General features: G+C 43.3%; 2 protein-coding genes across 3 annotated transcripts; one reads left to right on the top strand and one right to left on the bottom strand.

Moving 5' to 3' along the window:
• The first annotated feature begins 3,455 nt into the window (after nucleotides 1-3,455).
• LOC109937037 (zinc finger protein OZF-like) lies at nucleotides 3,456-16,279 on the top strand. Of its 2 annotated transcripts, none has more exons than XM_048619540.1 (2): nucleotides 3,456-3,632; nucleotides 12,439-16,279. In XM_048619540.1, exon 2 carries the CDS (start codon nucleotides 12,620-12,622, stop codon nucleotides 14,282-14,284), a length of 1,665 nt encoding a protein of 554 aa, XP_048475497.1. In that variant the 5' UTR covers nucleotides 3,456-3,632; nucleotides 12,439-12,619; the 3' UTR covers nucleotides 14,285-16,279. The 2 variants fall into 2 exon arrangements, with proteins under 2 accessions (XP_048475497.1, XP_020391241.2); XM_020535652.2 differs by having other exon boundaries at nucleotides 3,456-3,606; nucleotides 12,439-16,273.
• A 7,041-nt stretch (nucleotides 16,280-23,320) lies between these two features.
• LOC109937040 (zinc finger protein 664-like) lies at nucleotides 23,321-23,989 on the bottom strand. Its single transcript, XM_048619604.1, has one exon. The coding sequence runs from the start codon at nucleotides 23,987-23,989 to the stop codon at nucleotides 23,321-23,323; it is 669 nt and encodes a 222-aa protein (XP_048475561.1).
• Nucleotides 23,990-24,677: the final 688 nt, after the last annotated feature.

Below are 24,677 nucleotides of genomic sequence, written 5' to 3'. Positions count from 1 at the left end.
TCATCCTTCTAACTTCTGCAATTCTTCACTCTTGTGGCACTTCGACCGAATCTAGAACATAGAACTTAGAACTGTTTAGCACAGGAACAGGCCCTTCAGCCCACAATGTTATGCCGAACACAACATCAAATTAAACTAATTCCTTCTGCCTGCCCATGGTCCATATCCATCTATCCTTGCATATTTGTGTGCTTATCTAAAAGTCCCTTAAACGCCCCATCGTATCTGCCTCCACCATCACCCTGGCAGCACGTTCCACACTCCTGCCACTTTCTGTGTTAAAAACTTGCCCTTCACATCTCCTTTGAATTTCCCCCTCTTGCGTTAAATGTATGCTCCCTAATATTAAACATTTCAACGCTGGGAAAAAGATACTGACCGTCAACCCTGTCTATGCATTTCATAATTTTATAGACTTCTATCAATTCTCCCCTCAGCCTCCGCAGCTCCAAAGAAAACAACCCGAGTTTTTCTTGCCTCCCTTGTAGCTTATACCCTCTAATCCTAGCAGCATTCTGGTAAACCTCTCCTGCACCCTCTCCATCCTTCTGTGGCAACCAGAAACGAACACAATACTCTAAGTGTGGCCTAACCAAAGTCTTATAAAGCTGCAATATGACGTCCTGACTCTTGCACTTAAATCCCTGATCAATAAAGGCAAGCATGCCATACGCCTTCTTTACCATCCTATCTACTTCCGTGACCACTTTCGGGAGCTGTGGACTTGAACCCCAAGATCTCACTGTACGTCAATGCTGTTCAGAGTCCTGCCATTAACTGTATACTTTTCCTTAATATTTTAACTCCCAAAGTGCAGCACCTCACATTTACCCGGATTAAACTCCATCTGCCTTTGCTCCGCCCATATCAGCAACTGATCAATATCCTGCTATATCCTTTGACAACCTTCTACACTATCCACAACTCCACCAATCTTTGTATTGTCTGTAAACTTACTAACCCACCCAACTACATTTCCATCCAAGCCATTTACATATGTCACAAACAGCAGAGGTCCCAGTATGGATCCCTACGAAACACCACTAGTCACAACCCTCTAGCTAGAAAAAATCCCTTCCACCACTACCCTATGCCTTCTATAGGCAAGCCAATTCTGAAACCATGCAGCCAATCACTGTGGATCCCATGCATCTTAATCTTCAGGATGAGCACACCATGAGGGAGCTTGTCAAAAACCTTACTAAAATCCATGTAGTCAACATCCATTGCTCTACCCTCATCGATCATTTTTGTAACCTCTTTGAAAAATTAAATCAAGTTAGTAAGACATGACCTGTCCTGCACAAAGCCATGCTGACATGCCTTAATCGTGGCATGCTTTTCCAAATGCACGTAAATCCTATCCCTAAGAATTCTCTCCAATAGCTTCCCAACAACCGATGCAACACTCACTGGTCTACAGGTTGCTGGATTATCCCTGTTGCCCTCTGTTAACAGACGAACAGCATTAGCTACTCACCAGTCCTCCGGGACCCCTCCAGTGGCTAACGAGCATACAAAGATCTCGGTCAAGGCCCCAGCAATTTCTCTCTTGCCTCACTAAATAACCTGGGGTAGATACCATTGGGCCCTGGGGACTTATCCACATTAATGCTCTTCAAGAGACCCAACGCCACTTCTTTCTTGATCTCAAAATGCCCTAGCATATTAGCATGCTCCACACAAATCTCACTACCCTCCATATACATCTCTCAGGCAAATACCAATGCAAAGTACTCACTTAGGATCTTGCCTACATCCTCCATCTCCGAGCACAAGTTCCTTCCTTTATCCTTGAGTCGTCATACCTTTTCCCTAATTATCCTTTTATTTTTAATGTATGTATAGAATGATTTAGAATTCTCTTTAACCCGACTTGCCAAGGTCATTTCATGGCAACTTCTTGCTCTCCTAATTCCCTGCTTAAATTCTTTTCTGCTTTCTTTACGTTCCTCACAGGCCCTGTCCAATTTCAGCTTCCTGAACCTTACGTATGCTGCATTTTTCCTTTTGACTAAATCCACAAACTCCTTCACTATCCTTGTTCAACATCTTTACTGGAACATGCCAGTCCTGAACTCCCATCAGCAGTTCTTTAAACAACTCCCACGTGTCAAATTTGGACTTGCCCGATAACAGTTCCTCCCAATTAACACACCCTAGCTCCTGCCTAATACTCATGTAATTTGCCCTCCCCCAATTTAGTACCTTCACGCCAGGTCCTGAGTTACCCTTATTCGTAGCTATCTCAAAATTTAAGGAGTTGTGATCACTGTTTGCAAAATGCTCTCCCACTGAAAGGTCAGTCAGGCTAATTAGCCAATACAAGGTCCAATATGGCCCTTCATCTAGTTGGGCTATCCACATACTGATGATGCACTTAACAAATTCTGCCCCGGCTAAGCCTCTTGCTGTAAGGGAGTCCCAGTCAATATTGGGGAAGTTAAAGTCAGCCACTATGATAGCCCTGTTGTTATTGCATCTTTCCAGAATCTGACTACATATTTGTTCCTTGATGCCTCAATGGCTGTTGGGCTATAATATAATCCTATCAGAATAATTGCACTCATCATATTTTTAAACTCTACCCATATTGCCTCAGTGGATCCATTGAATCCCCAGTGTGGAAGCAGGCCATTCAGTGTATCGAGTCTACACTGACCCTCCAAACAGCATCCCAACCAGACCCACCCACTATGGGCAATTTAACATAGCCAATCCACCTAACCTGCACATCTTTGTACTGTGGGAGGAAATCTACGCATGCACGGGAGAACGTGCAAACTCCACACAGGCATTCGCACAAGGCTGTAATTGAACCCGGGTTCCTGGCTCTGTGTTGCTGCAGTGCTAGCCACTGAGGGCCACCGTGCAGCCCCGATGAACCCTCCAATATGTCGTCTCAGTGCAGATGTGACATTCACCCTGATTGGTAATGCAATTGCTCCACCTCTTTTACCTTCTTCGCTATTTCGTCTAAAACAACGAAACCCTGAAACAGTGAGCAGCCAGTACTGTACCTCTCTCAACTAAGTATCTGTAATGACAGGGAAGGTTCAAAGATCATGGTCAGCACCCACACAATTTCTACTCTCCCTTCTGGAAGCATTTCATCCGGTCCCAGTGCCTTCGCAGGTTAAAGTACCAAAAGTCTATCCAAGATTTCTTCCTTATTAATTTTGAACACTAATATTTTCTCAACGCACGGGCAGCAGCATCCTCTCTACTAAGGAGGAATGCAATTTATATATTTACACCTCTCTCCTTGTTGGTGCCTATTCAGCAATACCCCTCTTATAAATACTTTTTAACAACTTATCTACCTGTGGAGGCCGCTCTGAACGGAATGAGTCTTGAAATATTATTTTGGACCAAGAGCTCCCGCTCAAACCCCGCTCTCTTTTCCTATTGGCCTAGAACGGCGGTCATTCCTCGCGGCCCAGGGGTGGAAGAGCATGCGCAGAGCACTACGGCACCAGAACACCAGTGCGCAGAAGCAAAGGCAGTCGACGTCAGGAGCAGGCGCAGTGTGAACGTCGGTCTCGAGAAGTGGATCCTTTTTTTGCGTCTGTCGAAGAAAGGCTGTGGAAGAATCCCTGTCCAGCGGTAGGTGGCTGAGAAATCTATCCTAGGTAGGTCTCAAAACTAAAGCGACGAGATACTGGTCGCGTGTTTGGTGGAAACCTCCAGCGTATTGGCGGTCTCTTCACCGACAGGCCCTGGTTTAACCGCCACCTTCTTGTCTGAGGTAGCGCGCATGCGTGGCCGCCATCTTAATGTGGGCAATGTGCGCATGGCACATGTACAGTATCCTGGAACTCCGAACAGAAAATGAATGAATTAGTTGTACTGTCACATGTACTTATACGAGTACAGTGAAAAGTTTACAAGTTGCCTCATATGGCGCCATCTTGGGTACAAAGATAACTAGGTTCAGATACTTGAGTGCAAATTCTTAGGAAAAAAATTAGAAAAATAAATAAAACGTACAGCAATAAGATCTTAAAGTACAAAATCGTAGCAATAAATTGTTGAGAATTGTAGCAGCAGGTGGTACAGATACTGAAGATGAAGGAGAAGGAGCAAACTGTAGGTGAAGATGGAGACAAGGGGATGGAAAATGGTGAGTCAGGTGAGGAAAAAAATCTGCTAATGGGAACCATTAGTGGGGAAAATGCGTTGGATCTGCTGAAAGCAGCCCATGTCCTGACAAGGCCTGGTGTGTGGGTGTGGGGGAAGTGTCATGAAAGAAGGTGCTCAGCCTCTTAAAAACGGTATTGTGTCCTGAAGGCTGCAGGGTCCCCAAAAGGAAAATGGAATGCAGGTTCCCTTCACAGATGCATCTTCTTTTCTGCTTGGGGAACCTGCAGCCTTCAGGATTCAATATTGAGTTTAATAATTTTAGGACCTGAGCATCTACTTCCATGCGCTTTATCCTTCCCCATTCCCCAAGCCCTGTCATGATTTTGCTGCTTTCAGCAGAGCCTATGCATTTTCACCTGCCACTGGACTCCATTTACAGCTTTTCTTTTGCCCCAGCTCATCATGATCCATCACTTTGTCTGCCCAACTGTTGTTCTGTCTCTCTAGGCTCTATATGCACTATTGTTTACCATAAGGTATAAGAGCTGAAATCGGCCATGCAGCCCGTCAGGTCTGCTCTGCCATTTCATCATGGCTGAAATGTTTTTCAACGCTATTTTCTCCGTAACCCTTGACCCCCACACCAATCAAGATCCTATCTGTCTTAAATACACTCAATGACTTGGCTTACACAGCCTTCTGTGGAAACAATTTCCACAGATTAGCCATACTCTGGCTGAAGAAATTCTTCCTAACCTTAGTTCTAAAGAACTGTCTTGTCACTCAGAGGCTGTGCTCTCAGGTTCTAACCTTTCCTCCAGTGGAAATATCTTCTCCACATCCACTCTATCCAGACCCCTCGGTTTTCAGTAAGTTTCAATCAGATTCCACCCTAATCCGTCTGATCTCCATTGAGTATAGACCCAGAGTTCTCAATGACTCCTCATACGAGAAGCCCTCATCCTTCAGATCATTCTTGTAAACCTCCGCTTGACCTCTTCCAACATCAGCACATCCTTCATTAGATATGGGGACTAAACTGCTCACAATATAACAAATGCAGTGTGACCGTGGTCTTACACAGTCTCATGTTATGGACCAGACTAAATCCTCTTGAAATATATCAAGGAGATAGCCTAGACCATAACATTTTCTGATTTAAGATGTGTGAAACTTGGAAGAGTTCAGAAAAGATTTACAATGCTGATGTTGTCAGGGTTGGAGGGTTTGAGCTGTAGGAAGAAGCTGAATAGGCTGGGGTTATTTTCTCTGGAGCATCGGAGGCTGAGGGATTACCTCATAGAAGTTCATAAAATCATGAGAGGCATGGGTAGGGTGAATAGTCAAGGTCTTTTCCACAGTGTAGGGGAGTCCATAACTAGAGGACATAAGTTTAAGGGGAATGGGTAAAGATTTAAAAGACACCTAAGGGGCAATGTTTTCATGCAGAGGCTGATACGTTATGGAATGAGCTGCCAGAGGAAGTGGTAGGGGTGGGTACAAATACAACATTGAAAAGGCATCTGCATGGGTATATGAATAGGAAGAATTTAGAGGGAAATGGGCCCAAATGCTGGCAAATGGGACTAGTTTAATTTAGGATATTTGGTTGGCAGGGTGAAGTTGGGAATGTCTCCAGGTTCACTGACAAGACAACGTTGGAGTGGGGGAATGGAGAGAGGGCAAATGAGAGAGCAAATAATCAACGATGGAGAAGGAGGTGCAGAATAGGAGAGAAGGCCAGTTTCCATGTTCTACACCTCTATGACCCTAAGTGTAATGTGCTATGTTCCAGATGTAATTCGTTTGGTCATACACAAACTTCATTCTTACTCATAGTTAAAAAATACAAACGAATTGGTCTAACTTTAACTGTATTGGGAAAACTTAACGGAATAATAGATTATTTAACTACTAAACAGCAACTGTTCCAATACAGTTTGATCCCATAAACATACTCTTGGCAAAGCAAATTCAGTAAAACTGATTGTTTCATACGCAATTCTGGCAGCAGAAAGAGACCCCAGGCTTTTAGCTGTAACAGAGAGAAAGATATAGCACCTTTGACAATCGGCTTCAAAAACCCCAGCAACTGCTGAAAGCTAAACTAAATCCCTAGTTCTCTGGGAGCCTGGCTCTACCTATTCATGCTGCTTTTATTGTTCCAACATATTTAAAAAAAGACCCAATGCCCTTCAAGCTGTTTTGCTTTATTGGCTTGGAACAGACCACTCGTAACCTCTCTTCATTTTAAAACAAAATCAAAATAAATCTCTTAAAGCCATGGTATCATCACACTCAGCAGTTCATAGAATTATAGAATCACTACAGTGCAGAAAGAGGCCATTTGCCCCATTGAGTTCCCACCAACCCTCTGAAGAGATTCCCATCCAAACCCAAACCCACCCCCCACCAAGCCCTCTCATCCTATCCCCATAACCTTACATTAATCATAGCTAATCCCCCTGGACACTAAGGCAGTTTATCATGGCCAATCTACCAACCCTGTAAATCTTTGGACTGTGGGAGGAGCACCTGGAGGAAACCCACACAGACACGGGGAGAACATGCAAACTCTGCACAGACAGTTGCCCATGTTGTAATTTAACCCAGCTTCCTAGCACTGAGAGACAGCATGCTGCACGAAAGCAGAGTATGTCTGTCCTCTTATATTATAGCTTGATTGAAATGGAATGCTGACGTTACATTTGCCTTCCTACCTACCAGCTGAACCTGCATGTTAACCTCAAGAGAGCCCTGAACTAAGACTCTCAATTCCTTTTGTACTTCAGATTTCTGGAGCCATTCCCCATTTAGAAAATAGTTATAATAAGCTCCTTTCTTCCTACCAAAACGCATAACCTCACGCTTTCCCATATTATATTCAATCTGCGGTTTCCACCCACTCTCCTAGCCTGTTCAAGTCATTTCTGCACCTCCCACCTCCTCAAAACTATCTGTCCTCCTCATATCTTTGTGTAATATGCAAATTTAACAACAATGCCCTCAGTTCCTTCATCTAGATTGTTAATTTATAATATGAATAATTGTAATCTGAATACTGACCCCTGCGGGACTCCAGTAATCACAGACTGCCATCCTGAAAAAGACTCCCTTAACCCCACTCTTTGCCTTCTGCCAGTCAGCCAATTTTCTATCCATGCCTGTACCCTGCACTGAAAATCTTACCTTATCTAGCAGCTTCCTATGCGGCACGGTCAAAGGCCTTCCTTCAGAATTCTAGGATGCAGTCCATCTGGTCTGGGTGATTTATCCAACTTTAAACATTTCGGCTTCCCCATCACCTTCTCCTTGCTGATGGCCATTACACTTACCTCCTTGCCCTTACGCTGTTGAAGTTCTGGTATGTATGTTGCTCATGTCTTCCATTGTGAAGACTGATGCAAAGCACCTATTCAGTTCATCTGCCATTTCTTTGTTCCCCATTACTATTTCTCCTGCCTCATTTTCCAGTGGTTCAATGCCCACTCTTGCCTCTCTTATCTTTTAAATGTCTTTTTAAAAAACTTTCAATCTTTTATATTATTAAATAGCTTACTCTCATATTTCACCTTCACTCCTCTGATTGCTTTTGGGTTATCCTCTGCCGATTTTTAAAGACCTCCCAATACTCTGGCTTCTCATTAATCTTCTCTGCATTGTATGCTTTTTCTTTTTTGTGCTTTCCTTGTCAGCTCTGGTAGCCTCATCCTCTCTTTGGTATGTTACTTCTCCTTTGGGACGAATTTCTGCCGTGCCTCCCAAACTACCCCCAGAAACCCCTGTCGTTGCTGCTGCAAGGTCTCCCCTGCTAACCTCCAATCAACTCTGGCCAGCTCCTCCCCTTTTCCTTGTAGTTACCTTTATTCAATTGTATTGCCATTACATCTGATTTAATCTTCTTCCTCTCAAATTGCAGAGTGAATTCAATCATATTATGGCCTCTGCCCTCTAAGGGTTCCTTCTTAAGTTTCCTAATCAAGTCTGCCTCATTACACATCACCTAATCCACTATTACCTGTTCCTTAGTGGGGTCAAGCACAAGCTTGTCAAAATAAATCTCTTAAGACATTCCATCAATTCCTTTTCTTTGGATAGCTACCTCACTTTTCCAGGCCACTTGCATACTGAAGGCCCCCATGATTATTGTAATAGTGCTTTTCAATCTCCTGATTTATTTTCTTCCCCACATCCTGACTACTGCTAGGAGGCCTGTGGAAAACTCCCATCAGGATCTTTTTAATTTTGCAGTTCCTGAATTCTACGCCTTCCAACACTATATCACTTCTTGTCATCAATTTAATTTCATTTCTTACAAGGCAACACTGGCCCCTCTGCCCATCTGCCCATCTGCCTTTTCTTTTGGTAAGACATGTATCCTTGGATATTTAATTCCCAGCCCTGATCCCTTTGTGGCCACATCTCTGTGAAACCTACAACATCGTCCCTGCCAATTTCAATCTGCACTACAAGCTCATTTGCCTCGTTTCATATACTGCGTGCATTTAAGTACAACACCCTCAGTCCTGCATTGATTGTACCCTTCTCATGGCTTTCCCCTCATCTGCTATGCCTGAAGTTAGACCCTTTCTAACCCTTTCCATGCTCTACCTCCTATTACTTACTCTGCAAAGTTGAATAACCTCTGCTGAGCCCCCCACCACCCTTTAACTTTTTCCATACTTCCATGCAACTGAACCCACAACTCCATTATTTAGTTTAAAACCCTGTCCACATTCCTAGTTATGTGATTTGCCAAGACTCCGGTCCCACTATGATTCAAGTGGAGCCCATTTTATTGGAACAGCTTCCTCCTTCCCCCGTACTAGTGCCAATGTGCTATGGATTCAAACCTGTTTCCCCCCACACTAATCTTCAAGCCATGCATTTACTTGTTTAATCTTTTCGATCCTGTGCCAGTTTGCTCATGGCTCAGTAATCCAGACATGATAATTACCTATTTTTGATTTGCTTTTTAATTTAGTTACGAGCTACTCATGTTCTCTCAGCAGGACCTCTGTCTTCTTTCTACCTACATCGTTGGTATGTATGTGGGCTATGACAACTAGATGTTTCCCCCCTCACTCCATATTTATGTGCAGCCAGATGAGATATTGTTAACCATGCGTGGTGCCTTGTTAAAGTCCATATAGACAATGTCTACTGCAGTGCACTCATCCACCGCTTCCAAAAATGGAATCAAATTCATTAGACACAATTTCCCATGCACAAAGCCATGCTGACAATCACAAATGAGTCCTTGCCTCTCCAAATGCTTGTAGATCCTGTTTCTGAGAATCCCCTCCAACAACTTAGCCACCGCAAACTTTAAGCTTACCAGCCTGTAGTTCCCAGGCATTTCCCTGCAGCCTTTCTTGAATAATGGCACAACATTAGCTACCGTTCTATCTTTGACTGCCATGGGTGAAGTGCCCAATGATATGAGTATCTCTGCTAGGGACCGTGCAATTTCCTGGCTAGCCTCCCACAAAGTCTTGGGATGCACTTCACCAGGTCCTGGGGATTTATCTACCTTACTGCGTTTTAAGACTTCCATACTCTCCAAGAAATTACTATTTATTTCCCCAAGTTCCCTAGCATGCGTACCATCATTTTCTAGCCACAGTCCGTTCTGAAGAAGGTCACTGGATCTGAAATGTTGACTGTGCTTGTCAGACCTGCTGTGTTTTTCTGGCAATTTCTGTATTTTTTTAAATTTCTGTGCTTGACTGAGTTAAATGGGTTTATAAATTTGTTTTCAGGAGCTTAGGAGGAGAGCATTTGCACATTGTAAACTTAAACATAGAGAAATGCTTTCAAAAAGCAATGAACTGTGGATTCTGGAAATCTGAAGCAAAAACAGAAGGTGGTGGGGGGGAGTCACTGGATCTGAAACATCAACTTTGTTTTCTCTCCACAGATGCTGCCAGAACTGCTGAGTTTCTCCAGCAGTTTCTGTTTTTGTTCCAGAGAAACGTTTGTCACTTCTGAATTTAGGGGCAGCATGGTGGCTCAGTGGTTAACACTGCTGCCTCACAGCGCAAGGGACTCTGGTTCAATTCCAGCCTTAGTTAACTGTCTGTGTGGAGTTTACACGTTCTTCCGTGTCTGCATGGGTTTTCTCCAGGTGTTCTGCTTTCTTTCTACAATCCAAAGATGTGCAGGTTAGGTGGATTGGCCATGCTAAATTGCCTGTAGTGTCCAGGGATGTGTGGGTTAGCCATGCAGAATAGAGGGATAGGATAGGGGGATGTGTCTGGATGGGATGCTCTTCGGAAAGTCGAAGTGGACTTGTTGCGTCGAATGGCCTGTTTCTACAATGTAGAGATTCTATGAATTCATGCCTCCTGAATTTATGTCTTGGTCATTAATGTACACAACACAGAGAAAGGGACCAAGCTCTCTGTTGCACAGGCTTCCAGTCACAAAACACCCTTTGACCATCACCCCCTGCTTCCTGCCACTTTTGTATCCAATTTGCAAAATTGCCACGTATCCCACGGGTTCTTCAATTCTTAATCAGTCTGCCATTGAGATTCTCAAAAGCATTACTGAAATCCGTATGTCTGTGTCAACTGGCATGACCCTCACCTACACAATTCGTCACGTCCTTGAAAAATTCAATCAGATTTTTCAGTACGATATTCCCCCTTAGCAGGGCTGACTATCTTTGATTAATCCTTACCTGTCTAAATGGAGATTAATTCTGTCTCTCCGGTTTTTTTTTTTGACAGATTTTAGACTTTCTGGCCTGTCGTTTCCTTGTTTATGGCTATCACCCTTCTTGAATAATGGTATCAAATTAGCTGCCTTCTAACCCTCTTGGAAATTAATCTCAGAGTTCTTGAAATTTTCTCCATTGCCTGTCACAGCAGCAGCTTTGGATACCTCATTTGGGCCTGGGGATTTATTCTCTTCCAAGCCTGCCAAAACTGCTATTACCTCCCTTCAATGCTAACTTGTTCAAGTACATCACAGTCCCTATCCCTGATTTTTATGCTTGTATCATCCTTCTCTACAGTGAATACAGATGCAAAGTATCATATAGAACCTCAGCTGTGCTTTTGGATTTTCCTTAATTTTATCTGCTGGTGTATTTTCATGTCCCCTCTTTGCTCTCTTATTTTCCTTTTTAAGCAACCCTCTGCACTTTCTACTGCCCTCCAGGCATCTGCTGGTTTGAGTCTTCATTATTCACCATAACATTCCTTTTTTTTCTGTATTTGATCCTGTCATCCCTTGACATCTGGGGTTTCCTGTAATTGTTGGTTCCCATTCTTCACCTTTCCAGGAACACATTGGCCCTGCACTCTCACTAATACCTTTTGAATGTCTCCCACTGCTCTGCCCAATCCACTCTGCCTGGTCCCATCTCATCTTGCTAAAATCGATCTTCCCCCAATTCAGAACTTTTCTTTCTTGTCCATCTTTGTCCTTGTCCATAATATTCATAGTCTTCAGTAAGACGTAAGGATATTAAGTGGAGAGCATTTATACGCAGCAAATTCAAAGCAAGAGAAATGTTTGTCTCTTCTTGTACATATGTTCAAAATTCTGGTTTGGATGCAGATGGAACATTTCCGCTTCTTGTTATATCTAATACAGAGGCTATGAATGTGCAAAAAAGGTTAATGTATTTCACAGGGAAATAGGAGATGACTCATTCCTTAATCAGTTGTTAGAATGTGGAACTCATGATCTCAGGAAGCTATTCAGACAAATGAGAATATGAAGGAAAATCTAATAGAAAGATGTATTGAAAGGCCAAGATGACTTAAACACAATGGATTCAGAGATAGTGGGAACTGCCGATGCTGGAGAATCTGAGATAACAAGGTGTAGAGCTGGATGAATATGTTTCGGGTCTGGACCCTTCTTCAGTCCCATTTCTGAAGAAGGGTCCAGACCCGAAAGGTCAGCTTTCCAGCTCCTCTGATGCTGCTGTGTTCTACCTTGTTATCTCAGATTCTCCAACATTGGCAGTTCCCACTATATCTGAATCAATTTTAACCCCACTGCGAAGACTCTTCTAAGGATGCCTACCTTGAAGAAGTTATCCTCCTCTCTCTGGAAAGACCTCAGTGGATCTCTCTCCCACTGCAACCCTCTTGTAATCTCTTCGGCCCTGAAACTGCTTGACCACATCCTGAGCATTTAGTCCAGACCCGAAACGTCCGCTTTCCTGCTCCTCTGATGCTGCTTGGCCTGCTGTGTTCATCCAGCTCTACACCTTGTTATCTTAAACACAATGGACACTTGATTGGAGTGGAAACTCCAACATGGACTGGATAGACCAAATGGTCTGTCTGTGTATTGTGTATTTTGTGTAATTTTTTTTGTCAAATCCTTTTACAGGATATTGGAAGAGAAAATCTGCATCAGGAAAATCGAAACAAACCCCGTACCTAGACATTAGGTCTCTCGATCCATTGGGACCTGAAGATTTGCAAATCTGAAGGGACTTGATTGACCATCTCAGCTGGAAACTGGGAGAGGCCGCTCCTGCTGTTGGAAGGGATTGACCCAGTTGGGAAACATGCTGACACGCCAGCGGGCTCGCAAAAGTGAAAGACTGTTCATCTGCTCCGTGTGTGGGAAGAGCTTTAGCTGTTCATCCAACCTGCGGGCACACCAAATCGATCACATTGAAAGGCATCTTCAACGTTCTGACCCTGGGGACAGCTTTGAATCCTCTGAGGAAATAATCCAAAATCACACTGATGAGAGGCCATTCAGTTGCTCCCACTGTGGAAAGAGGTTTAGTCTGTCCTCCCGCCTCGGGGAGCACCAGCTCCTTCACATTCACGAGAGACCGTTCAGCTGCTCTCATTGTGGGGAGGTTTTCAGTGGGCCAGAGCATCTCGCTGAGCACCAGCAAGTTCACACCAAGGACAGGCCTTTCAGCTGCTCCCACTGTGGGAAGAGATTCACTCAAGCCTCCCACTGCATTAACCACCAACCGGTTCACTCGGCTAACAGACCTTTTAAATGTTCTAAATGTGAGAAAACCTTTAAAAGAAAGATTCATCTGTTGAACCATCAGACCACGCACATCAAGGAGAGATTGTTTTTCTGCTCTGTGTGTGAGAAGAGATTCACTCATCCATTCCATCTTCTGACACACAAACGGATTCACACTGGGGAGAGGCCATTCAGCTGCTCTGTGTGTGGGAAGGGATTCACTCGGGCATCTGACCTTTCGACACACAAACGTGTTCACATTGGGGAGAGGCCATTTTCTTGCTCCATTTGTGGCAAGGGATTCACTCGTTCGACCTACCTTCTGATGCACAAACATGGTCACACCAGAGAGAGGCCGTTTTCGTGCTCTGTTTGTGGGAAGAAATTCAGTCAGTATTCTATCCTGCTAACACACCAGCGGGTTCACACTGGGGAGAGGCCATTCATCTGCTCTGTGTGTGGGAAGAGTTTCCCTCGGATGTGTCACCTTTTAATACACAAGCGTGTTCACACTGGGGCGAAGCCATATGTTTGTGGCGTGTGCGGGAAGGGATTTACTTACTTCCACCACCTGCAGAAACACCGTCCTGTTCACACCAAAAAGAGGGTGTTCACCTGCTCCACATGTGGGAAGGCATTCACTCTGTTGCCCAGATTGCAGAGACACCAACGCATTCATGCTGGGGAGAAGCCATTCACCTGCCCTGTGTGTGAAAGGAAATTTACACAGTTATACGATCTGGTGAGACACCAGCAGGTTCACAACAGGAAGAAGCTGCTCACCTGCCCTGTATGTGGGAAGAAATTCGCTCAGTTATCTAAGCTCGAAGCACATCAGCGAGTTCACACTGGGGAGAAGCCATTCCTCTGCTCTGTGTGTGGGAAGCGTTTCCCTCGTTTGCCTTACCTTAAAATACACGAGCGAGTTCATACTGGGCTGAGGCCATTCACCTGTCCCGTGTGTGGTCAGGGGTTTGTTTATTCGTCCCATCTTGTGAGACACCAGCGTAGTCACACTGGAGAGCGGCCATTCAAATGCTCTGTGTGCGGGAAGGGATTTACTGATTCATCCCACCTGCATAGACACCAAAGAGTTCACGCCAGGGAGAGTCAGCTCACTTGCTCTTTGTGCAATCAGAGATTTACCCGGCCATCCAGCCTGCTGAAACACAAGCAAATTCACGTGTTTGAGGCAGAGCTGGATTCTGTTCTTGCTGCTGTGAAACAGATCAAGGACTGAATCCTTTTCCTTTTGAATGGTAGATTATTTCAGTTACTCCAGCTCCCAGTAGCTCCCAGAATGTCTCTCCTAACATCGGTATTGTGACGTCTCATTGGAAATTGTACACTGGAAATTGTCCTGCTATTCCTGGAGTCATCACAGAAGGTCTAAATTTATCAACGAGTGCAATGTTCCCAATTATTGTCCAAAAGACCCAGACTAGCAGAAAACATAGACCAGGCTTCTGTACTTAACAAGATCAACCATTTATTACAAATAGATTCTAACCATAGGTAAACAGCTATAATCTGTGAATATATAATCTACAAGTCAAAACTCTAAAATGCCTTTCTAAAAAGCTCCTACATTCTAAGGCAAAGGAGAAAAAGCATACAGGCAATTGACCCATTATCTATGAAGTCTCTTTGTTACCGATAAACATCTTGCACCAATTGATAAAGGAAAATTCTACTGGCTTTATTCAAGCTTTAAGTATTTTACTGGAAAGAAAGACACACCACTTCTCCTGCCATAGGTCCAAAGTCTTCTGCCAGTATCATTCCCACCCACAAGATGTTCAGCTTCCCAGGTCCACAACAGTTCACAACTCCACAAAGCAAGAATCTCTTGTCTCCCTGGTGCCAGCCCATCTGCCAACAATCTCTCCCACTGTTTAAACCTGGTTTCAATGTAAATCCATTCAGTGTATTGAACAGAGACCTGCAGGTTGTTGATACTGTTAAAGCTGCTAGTTTACTCCTATACTGCTCTTTGTTTGTCTGTAGTGGGCAATGTCTGAACTTTTGTCTCAGTGGAACCTTCACTGTTCTGAAATGTGGGTGGATGTTAATGAGGCTCGCATCCTATGTCAAGAGTTGTAGAAATGCAAAGTAGTGAAATTATCCCAAATTGTTGCAAACCTTATTTATATCTGACTTGGAGGACTGCTTGCAGTTCTGGTGGTTATGTTATGGAAAAAGTACAGAGAATCACTCGAGTATGTAAAGAAGATCGAGAAGGATGATTCCAGAAATGTATGTGTGTACAGATCAGGAAAAGATTGATTGAAAAGTTGGGTCACTTTTCTCTTAAGAAACGAAAGCTGAAGGGGTGATCTAGAATTAGAATAAAGGTTTTGTCAAAGAGGATGCAGGGAGAATCCCTCCTGTTTTGAAGGAGAGTATAATGAGAGACCATCAATATAAAATGATCACCAAGAAGTTCCGTGGAGAATTAAGAAGAAACATTTTGCTCCAGAGAGTGGAGAATGTGAAGCTGACTACCACAGTGTAGTTAGATAGTTTAGATGTGTTTAAAGAGAAGCTGGATAAGCGCAAGAGGAGAAAAGAGAATAGAGAGTTACAATGGTAGATTTAGATGAGGAAAGATGAATGGATCTTATGCACCACCGTGAACTGGTTGGACCAGATATATCCTATGTAATTGAGCTCTAAATGCAAACAGTGTTACTTCTACTTGTGTCTGGAAGCTGCATGACATTAAGCTGAAAATGAACACCAAACTCCATCAGGACATTGCTCCAGACAGCAGGTTGGGGAGGATAGAGTCCTGCTAAAGGACCACGTCAAATCTCTGGAACACTTCCACCAAAGACAGCTGAGGATCATCATGAGAATTTGATGGCAAAATTATAAACAGTGAGGTTCTCCATTGTGCTGGGTTCACCTGCATAGCCAATTACAGCATTCCCAAGCAGTCATTCAATGGGTAACAGTCTTGGAGTAAAATACATCAGGGAGGTCAGTATGAACAATATAACTGTGCAGAGGTTTCCCTAGTACCACTTACAACAACATGAACTGTCAGCTCTGTGGATGTTCAGGCTGGTTTCACATAGAGCTCTTCAATCACAAGGGCACCTACAAAAGATGACAAAATCATTTGGATGAATTCCAACAGAAAGGAATCTACTATCCTGTTCTCCATGTTGGGTAACTATCCTCTGTCTGTATTATTGCAGTGCTGTTAATAAAGTTATTAAAGTGACAAAATTTGTTTGGAGCTTGATTATGTGATGTCTGAAAGCACAGATTCAAAATTCAAAGTCAATAAGGTGAACAAGGAAACACATCATGGTCCAGTCGTCCAGGTCAATATTCACTGGAGAAAGTTATCTAACAATACCTTTCTCAGACGAACAGGTTCCTAATGTCAGTTTCTATTACGCTGAAGTTAATGAAAGACAAGAACGCAATTAACCTAGAACTAGAATCAACACGTGCTAGACCATAGCCAAAGGACTTCGTATAGTTCCAGGCACTGCATTACAGTAAGGATGTAATCATAATGGAGACAGTACAGAAGAGATCTACAAGGAGGTTGCATTGACTGGAGAATTCTAGTGATAAAAGTTTTGGATGGGATGCAGCTATGTTTCTTACAACAGAGGAGAGTGAGGGGAGATTTAATTGAGGTAAATAAAGTTATGAGAGGCCAAATAGATTCTTCCTATCCACTCTATTTCATTAACAGAGAAGTCAATAACCAAAAAGATAGTTTTAAAGCAATTGATGGAAAGAGTAGGGGGTAATTGGTAACATTTTCACCCAGTGTGTGTTCAGGATCTGGGGTTTGCTGTCTGAATAGGTGATAATGGCAGAAATCTTCATCGCATGTGAAAATGATTCAAATATGCAGTGGAGCTGTTATAATCTGGTTCATGAATTCCCTTCAGGGAAGATAATCAGCTATCCATACCTAGTCTGGCTATGTGTAACTCCAAATCCACAGATGTTAACTGTCCTCTAGACAATGAGATTGTCAATAAATATTGGCTGAGCCACTGATGTTTAGATTCCATGAACAAATATAAAGCCTGACTGTCACATGGGCATGGATGAAGGTTTCGGTAACTGGGCAAGAGCTGGGGTGGTTTGGAGATAAGTGGCATATTGAAGATTGAACTATCTAATATTAATGATGGTGTGGGTGTGTAGCAGGTCAGTTATGACACCAAGATGTGAGCAGTGAGGTTCAATCTCAGACAGTTCCCAAGGACAAAACTGGAAATCAAGATTTTATAGATCCTATTCTACTCAAACCACAGAAGATACGCTGCTTGGGAAAACAGTTTTCAGTCAAATAATTAACCTATGGCAATTAAGTCAATTATCCATTCTACCTCATTTATTCTTTCTACACTGTAAGAATAATCCTGGTCTACTAATGGTAAAAAAAAAGGAAGATTTGAATTTATTGAAAAAAAAAGTATTTTGGCTTTTTAAATTGACCCATACTGTATAATACCAGGAGTAATGCTTTGCATTTTTAGGCAGTTTATTAAGGTTTCCTCCAGGCCCAATGTTCATCAGTTTGAAAATGTTTGAAGCCTAGATATATATTAGAATGTACATTATGGTTGTGAACTAGAAGTATATTTTAGATTTATTATGGGTAAAATTTTAATACCACTAAATAGATGAGTTTGGTTTGAGTGGGAGATTTAAAAGCTAAAAATTTGAAATAAATTCCAACCTCCCTCAAATCTGTCCATTTTCTTTTTTTAGTGAAAGTGCAATTAGGAGTGGAGGATGTGTTTTTCATTTAACAACAACTGTATTTTAAAATGAAATGTGCTGAGGTGCTTCACAAATGCATTATAAAACCAAATATAACATGAAGTCACAGAAGGAGATGTTAAGACACATGGCTAAAAGCTTGGCTTCACAAGCAGGTTTTAAGAGGTGTCTTAACAAGCACAGTGACCCAATTAACTCAGTTGGCTAGATAGATAGTATGTTGTTCAGAGTATCAACGGCTGTTATTATAACTGTTTTGAAAACAGTTCACATTACAGAAGAGAAAGTGCTGGAAGTCTCAGAAAATATAAACGTGGATAAATCTCCAGGAGCTGATCCAGTGTATCCCAGGATTTTGTGGGAAGTTAGGTGAAGAAATAGTTGTGTCATCTATAATAGGGGTGAGGTGACAAATGACTGGAGAGTGCAAAAGAAAGGATGTAAGGAGATGCCAAGAGTAGTACTGGACCAAGTTAGAGGCCCAAACTAACCACATGGACACTTGCCACCTATGGCAAAACCTACGCGACATAATAGGATACAAAATGAAGCAGAACAAAATATTGGACAAAATCACATCACTCCCTGATGCGCTCAATGCTTTTTATGCTCGATTCGACCAGAATACCAGTAGCGCAGTGTCATCTGCCCCAACAGCCCCAGATGCACCTATTCTCTCAGTCACCGCTGCAAACATCAAATTGGCCTTCTAGAGAGTAAACCCAAGAAAAGTGACTGGCCCAGACGGAGGCCCCAGCTGCACAGACCAGTTGGCAGAAGTGTTCAACTGACATTTTTAACCTCTCCTTGTTACAATCTGAAGTCCCCACCTGCTTCAAGAAGACCACCATCATCCCAGTACCACTGAATACGCGTGCAACATGCCTCAACAACTCTGACCTTCATAACCATGAAGTTCTTTGAGAGGTTGGTCGTGGCAACTCTACAACTACAACTCTAGCCTTCCAGCCTGCCTCAATCCCTTGCAATTTGCCTACAGGTGAAACAGGTCCTCAGTGGATGCTATTTCCCTAGCCCTACACTCATCCCTGGAACATCGTGACAATAAGAATACCTGCGTCAGGCTCCTACTTCTAGCTCCACCTTCAACACTATAATCCCAACCAAACCAATCACAAAACTCCAAGACCTAGGTCTTGGCTCTGCACACTGCAACTGGATCCTCAGCTTCCTGACCCACAGACAGCAATCAGTTAACATAGACAACAGTACATTCTCCATGATAATCCTCAACACCAGCATCCCTCAAGGATGCGCACTCAGCCCCCTACTGTACTCCCTGTGCACTTATGACTGTGTGACCAAATTTTGTATGAACACCATCTGCAAGTTCACTGCCAACATCACCATTGTAGGCCAGATATCAAACAATGTTGAGTCAGAATACAGGAAGGAGATAGAGTATTTGGTGTTGTAATGCAATGATAACAATCTCTCTCACAATGTCAGCAAAACAAAAGAACTGATCATTGACTTCAGGAAGCAAAGAGGAGGGGACACGCCCCTATCTACATCAATGGAGTTGAGGTAGAGATGGTCAAGAGTGTCCAGTTCCGAGGAGTGATGATAACCAACAATCTGTCCTGGACCTACCACGTAGATGCGACAGCCAAGAAGGCACAACAATAGCTGTTCTTCCTCAGAAGGCTTAGGAAATTTGACATGTCAATAAGGACCCTCACCAACTTTTACAGATGGAACATAGTAAAAATTCTATCCAGGTGCATAATGGTTTGGTATGGCAACTGCTCTGCCCTGGACAAGAAGAAAGTACAGAACGTTGTGTACACAGCCCAGACCATCACGAAAGCCAACCTCCCATCCACAGACTCCATCTACACTTCTCATTGCCACAGAAAGGCTGCTAATATTATCAGAGACCCTTCCTGCCCCAGTAATACTCTTCAACCTCTTCTACAAGGCAGAAGGTACAGAAGCAGCTTCTTCCCTGCTGTTATTAAACTGCTGAATGGGCTTCTCTAATTTCAAATCTAATGTGAATATTGTTTTTGTGCACCTCCTTTGCAGCTGTAACCTGTATGCCTCACTCTGTCTAAACACCCTATGATCTGTATGTCCTTGTCTGTTATGATCTGCCTGTACTGCTCGCAAAACTTTTCACTGTACTCAGGAACGTGACAACAATAAATCAAATCAAATCAAGTCAAATCAAATCGAGATGCCTCAGAATTATAGACTTGAGGCAGCATGGTGGCTCAATGGTTAGCACTGCTATCTCACAGTGCCAGGGACCTGGATTCAATTCTAGCCTCGGCCATAGAAGTTGGGTCTAGGTGGGATGCCCTTTGAGTGTTGGTGTGGACTTCATGGGCCCCAATGGCCTGCTTCCACACTGTAGGGAATCTATGAATCTGACTTCAGTGGTGGGTAAGTTGTTAGAAGTGATTCTGAAAGATAGGATTTATATGCATTTGGAGAGTCAAGGAATACTTAGGGATAGTCAGCATGGTTGTGCAAGGGAAATCATGTCTCACAAACTTGATCTGAGTTTTTTGAAAATAGTTGAGAGCAGAGAAGTAGACATGGTTTACTTGGACTTTAATAAAGTCTTTGACAAAGTTTGGCATGGTAGAATAATTGGTAAAGTTAGTTTAGATGGGATTCAGGGAGACCTTGCCAATTGGATACAAAATTGGCTTAACAGCAGGAGACAGAGAGTAATGGTGAAGGGCTGTTTTCAGGTTGGAAGCCTCTGACCAGCAGTGTTCCACAGGGATCTGTGCTGGGTCCACTTTTGTTTGCCATTTATGTAAATCATTTAAATTAGTATATAGAAAGCATAGATAGTAATTTTGGGAATGACACCAAGATTGGTGGTATTGTGGACAGTGAAGAAGGTTATCTGAGATTACAAAGAGAACTCGATCAATTGGGTCAATGGGCTGAAGAGTGGCTGATGGAGTTTAATTTGGATAGATGTGAGATATTACATTTTGATAAGACAAAAACAAGACATACAATTTAAGGTAAGGCCTCAGGTAGTGTTGTAGAACAGAAAGACCAAGAGATTCAGGTATATAATTCTTTAAAGTTTGCATCACATATAGATAGGGTGGTTAGGCATTTAACATTCTTGCCTTCATTGCTCACTCCTTTGAGTATAAGAGCTGAGATGTTATGCTGAGGTAGTACAGGATGTTAGTGAGGCCTCTTCTGGACTATTGTGTCCAGTTCTGGTCTCCCTGTTATAAAAAGGATATTATTAAGCTGGGGGGGGGGGGGGTGGTTTTACTGTGCTGAATGACTCTATGACAAGGATTGCCTCAGTATTCAGGGAACAGAGTTTGTGATGGTGACCAAAGATAATGAATTTGATCTTTCCAACTTTTAATTAGTGGGAATTTCTGCTTGAGCAGTGGATGTTGGATAAGCAAAATAACATCTAGCAACAGTGGAGAAACAGATGTCAGTTGTCAGTGTGTGTGTGAAAACTAACACAGTGCTTTTTGATAATGTTCAGTGGCTGTGTACAGATGAGAAATAGGAAGGGCCAACAATGGATCTTTGGTGTGGAACATTGGGTTATTACCAAGTTACAACACTTTGGAGAGGTAAGGGTGGTTTGAGCTTGAGCAGTAATGATGGTGGACTCAAGTGTCTTTTGAGGGCATACAATTTACATAGAAACATACATAGAAGGTAGTAGCAGGAGGAGGCCATTCGGCCCTTCGCGATTGCTCCGCCATTCTTCATGATCATGGCTGGTCATTCAACTCAATAGCCTAATCCTGCATACTTCCCATAACCTTTGATCCCATTTGCCCCAAGTGCTATATCTGGTCACTTCTTGAATACATTCAATGTTTTGGCATCAATTACTTCTTTGGGTGAAGAAACGTCTCCTCATCTCTTTCCTAAATTGTCTACCCCAAATCCTCAGACTGTGACCCCTGGTTCTGGACACACCCACCATCAGGAACATCCTCCCTGCATCAACCCTGTCCAGTTCTGTTAGAATTTTATAAGTCTCTATGAGATACCCCCTTATTCATCTGAACTCCAGCAAAAACAATCCCAACCTAGTCAATCTCTCCTCATATGTCAGACTTGCCATCCCTGGGATCATCGTGGTAAACCATCAAAAGCAAGAGCATCCATCCTCAGAAAAGGAGACCAAAAGTGCACAGAATATTCCAGTGTGGTCTCACCAAGGCCCTGTACAACTGCAACAACACATCCTGCTTCTGTGCTCGAAACCTCTCACAATGAAGGGCCAACATATCATTTGCCATCCTTACCGCCTCTGCACCTGCATTTTTACCTTTAGTGACTGGTGCACAAGGATGCCCAGGTCCCACTGCACACTCCCCTCTCTCAATTTCCAGCCAATCAGGTAGTAATCTGCCTTCTTGTTTTTGCTTCTGAAGTGAATAACCTCACATTTATCCAAATTATACTGCATCTGCTATTGATTTGCCCACTCACCCAACCTGTCAAGATCATGCTGAAGGATCTCTGTATCCTCATCACAGTTCACCCTCCCACCCGTTTCAGTGAATTTAAATGGGACAGTGACAATATTCAAGGTGACAGAATCATCAACATCAGCTAACGTAGTGTGGTTGAAAGGTCATCTGGGTATAGGGTCAAGGGGCAAGGAGATGCATCTCATTGGTAAGATGAGCTTCAACAGGGGATGACAACACTGGAGAGAAACTGCAGAAAGATGTGAGGCTAAGGCTCAGGCAAGGAATTTGAGACAGTTTGACTCAGTGGTGAGTGGAAATGAGAAAGCAGCTGATTGGTCTGTCCCAGTCTTTGTGACAAAGATGCTCAGTGAGCTCTTCTCACTAACTATTGATAGAGACAGGAAAAAGATTCAGAACACCACAACACAAAGTTGATTTATTTGACTTTTATCCATAATATTTACATCTGTAACACGCTGGAAACACCACAACACAAAGTTGATTTATTTGACTTTTATCCATAATATTTACATCTGTAACACGCTGGAGTAGTATCAACAACAGCAGAACCAGATCCCAATGAACATGGTTCCCCCTGAATTGGATTGGTAGCTATAACAGTCACTGTCATTACTTGTGGCCTGAGTCAACATATTGTGGAGCTGGAGGAACACAGCAGGTCAGGCAGCATCAGAGGAACAGGAAAGTTGACGTTTCGGGTCAGGACCCTTCTTCAGAACTTGAAGGGTCCTGAACCAAAACGTTGACTTTCCTGTTCCCCTGATGCTTCCTGACCTGCTGTGTTCCTGCAGCTCCGCACTATATTGACTCTGACTCCAGCATCTGCAGTTCTTGCTGTCTGTGATTACATGTGACCTTGCTGGTGTACCAGCAGGTGAGATGACCGAGTGAATGCCTTCCCACACTTAGAGCAGGTGAATGGCCTCTCTCCAGTGTGAACTTGCTGGTGCGCCAGCAGGTTGGATGACTGAGTGAATCCCTTCCCACACTTTGTGCAGATGAATGGTCTCTCCCTAGTGTGAACACGCTGGTGTTTCAGTAGGTCAGATGACCAAGTAAATTCCTTGCCACACTCTGAGCAGCTGAACGGCCTCTCCCCAGTGTGAACTTGCTGGTGTTTCAGAGAAGTGGAGAGCTGAGCAAATCTCTTCCCACATTTGGTCCATGTAAATGGCCTCTCTCCCGTGAGTGCGTTGGTGTGCAGTGAGTTCAGATGATCGCCTGAACCCAGTCCCACAGTGAGAGCATCTGAATGGTCTCTCGTCAGTGTGAACACGTTGATGTCGCAACACATCTCCAGAGCTTTTATGGCACTTCCCACACTCTGAGCATTTAAAAGGTTTTTCGCCCGTGTGAACTCGCTGATGGCGGATGAGTTCCCGGGAATTTTTATAGCACTTTACACAGTCTGGACATTTAAAAGGTCTCTCCGCAGAATGAACCTGCTGGTGTCTCAACAGGGTGGATGAATCAGTGAATTCCCTCCCACACTCCAGACAGGTGAACGGCCTCTCCCCTGTGTGGCGGCGCTGGTGAGCTTCCAGCTCAGACGGGTAACCAAATCCCTCCCCACAGTCCCCACATTTCCATGGTTTCACCCCGTCGTGACTGCGTTTGTGTCTTGACAGGCCAGATGATTGGCTGAAGTCTTGTCCACACGCAGAACATGTGTACAGTTTCTCCCCACTGTGAACGGTGCCTTTTCCTTTCATGTTCAAACTGTGAGGATATTCAGATTACGATTAATTGGGAGACTCCATCAGATCCCAGCCTGATGTCTTGCATGGAATTCCTGACTGCAAATACTCCTGTTTTAAATCCTGTCAAATTGATGGAAAGAGATAAAAAAGTGAGAGAAAACCCAAAAAAAAGATAAAGCAGTTTGTGAAACTGAGCTGAATGAGTCAGGTCTTTTGCTGGGTTGGCACAAGGGAAAAGTAACTGCAAAAGCTGCCAGATTGTCATAAAAACAAAACTGGGTCAGTTACAAAATCTGCCAGATCATATAAGTCTACAGGAGGAGGCACAGCTAGAGAGGAAGAGCAGAAAGAGAGAAATTTAATATATCTACTACTTGACCAAAATATGACAGAATCTCCCGAACCCTCAACCACGACAATCTATTCGGACCATGACAGACAGCATCACCTCCAAGTCTCACATCATTCTGATTTATCTAATATTCAGTAATGGATGAGCAGAATTGTCTTTCATTTAAATTCTGGGAGGACTAAAGCTATTACCTTCAATCCCGGCTCTCAATTCCACTCCGTTGCCACTGACTGCATCTCTCTCCTTGGTAAATAAGTCTGAACCAGTCTGTTCACAAGCACAATGTTATATTTCATCCCAAGGTGAGCTCCCATTTATCAACTCCCTTATAATAAACTTGGATTCATT

The sequence above is a fragment of the Rhincodon typus genome, chromosome 43 (assembly GCF_021869965.1).
Source record: "Rhincodon typus isolate 14 chromosome 43, sRhiTyp1.1, whole genome shotgun sequence".
Classification (NCBI taxonomy): Eukaryota; Metazoa; Chordata; class Chondrichthyes; order Orectolobiformes; family Rhincodontidae; genus Rhincodon; species Rhincodon typus.
This window is presented reverse-complemented; position numbering and strand designations above follow the sequence as displayed.

Excerpts from the sequence above, each read along its gene's own strand:
- LOC109937037 (XM_048619540.1), top strand. The coding sequence starts at position 12,620 with ATGCTGACACGCCAGCGGGCTCGCAAAAGTGAAAGACTGTTCATCTGC.
- LOC109937040 (XM_048619604.1), bottom strand. The coding sequence starts at position 23,989 with ATGAAAGGAAAAGGCACCGTTCACAGTGGGGAGAAACTGTACACATGT.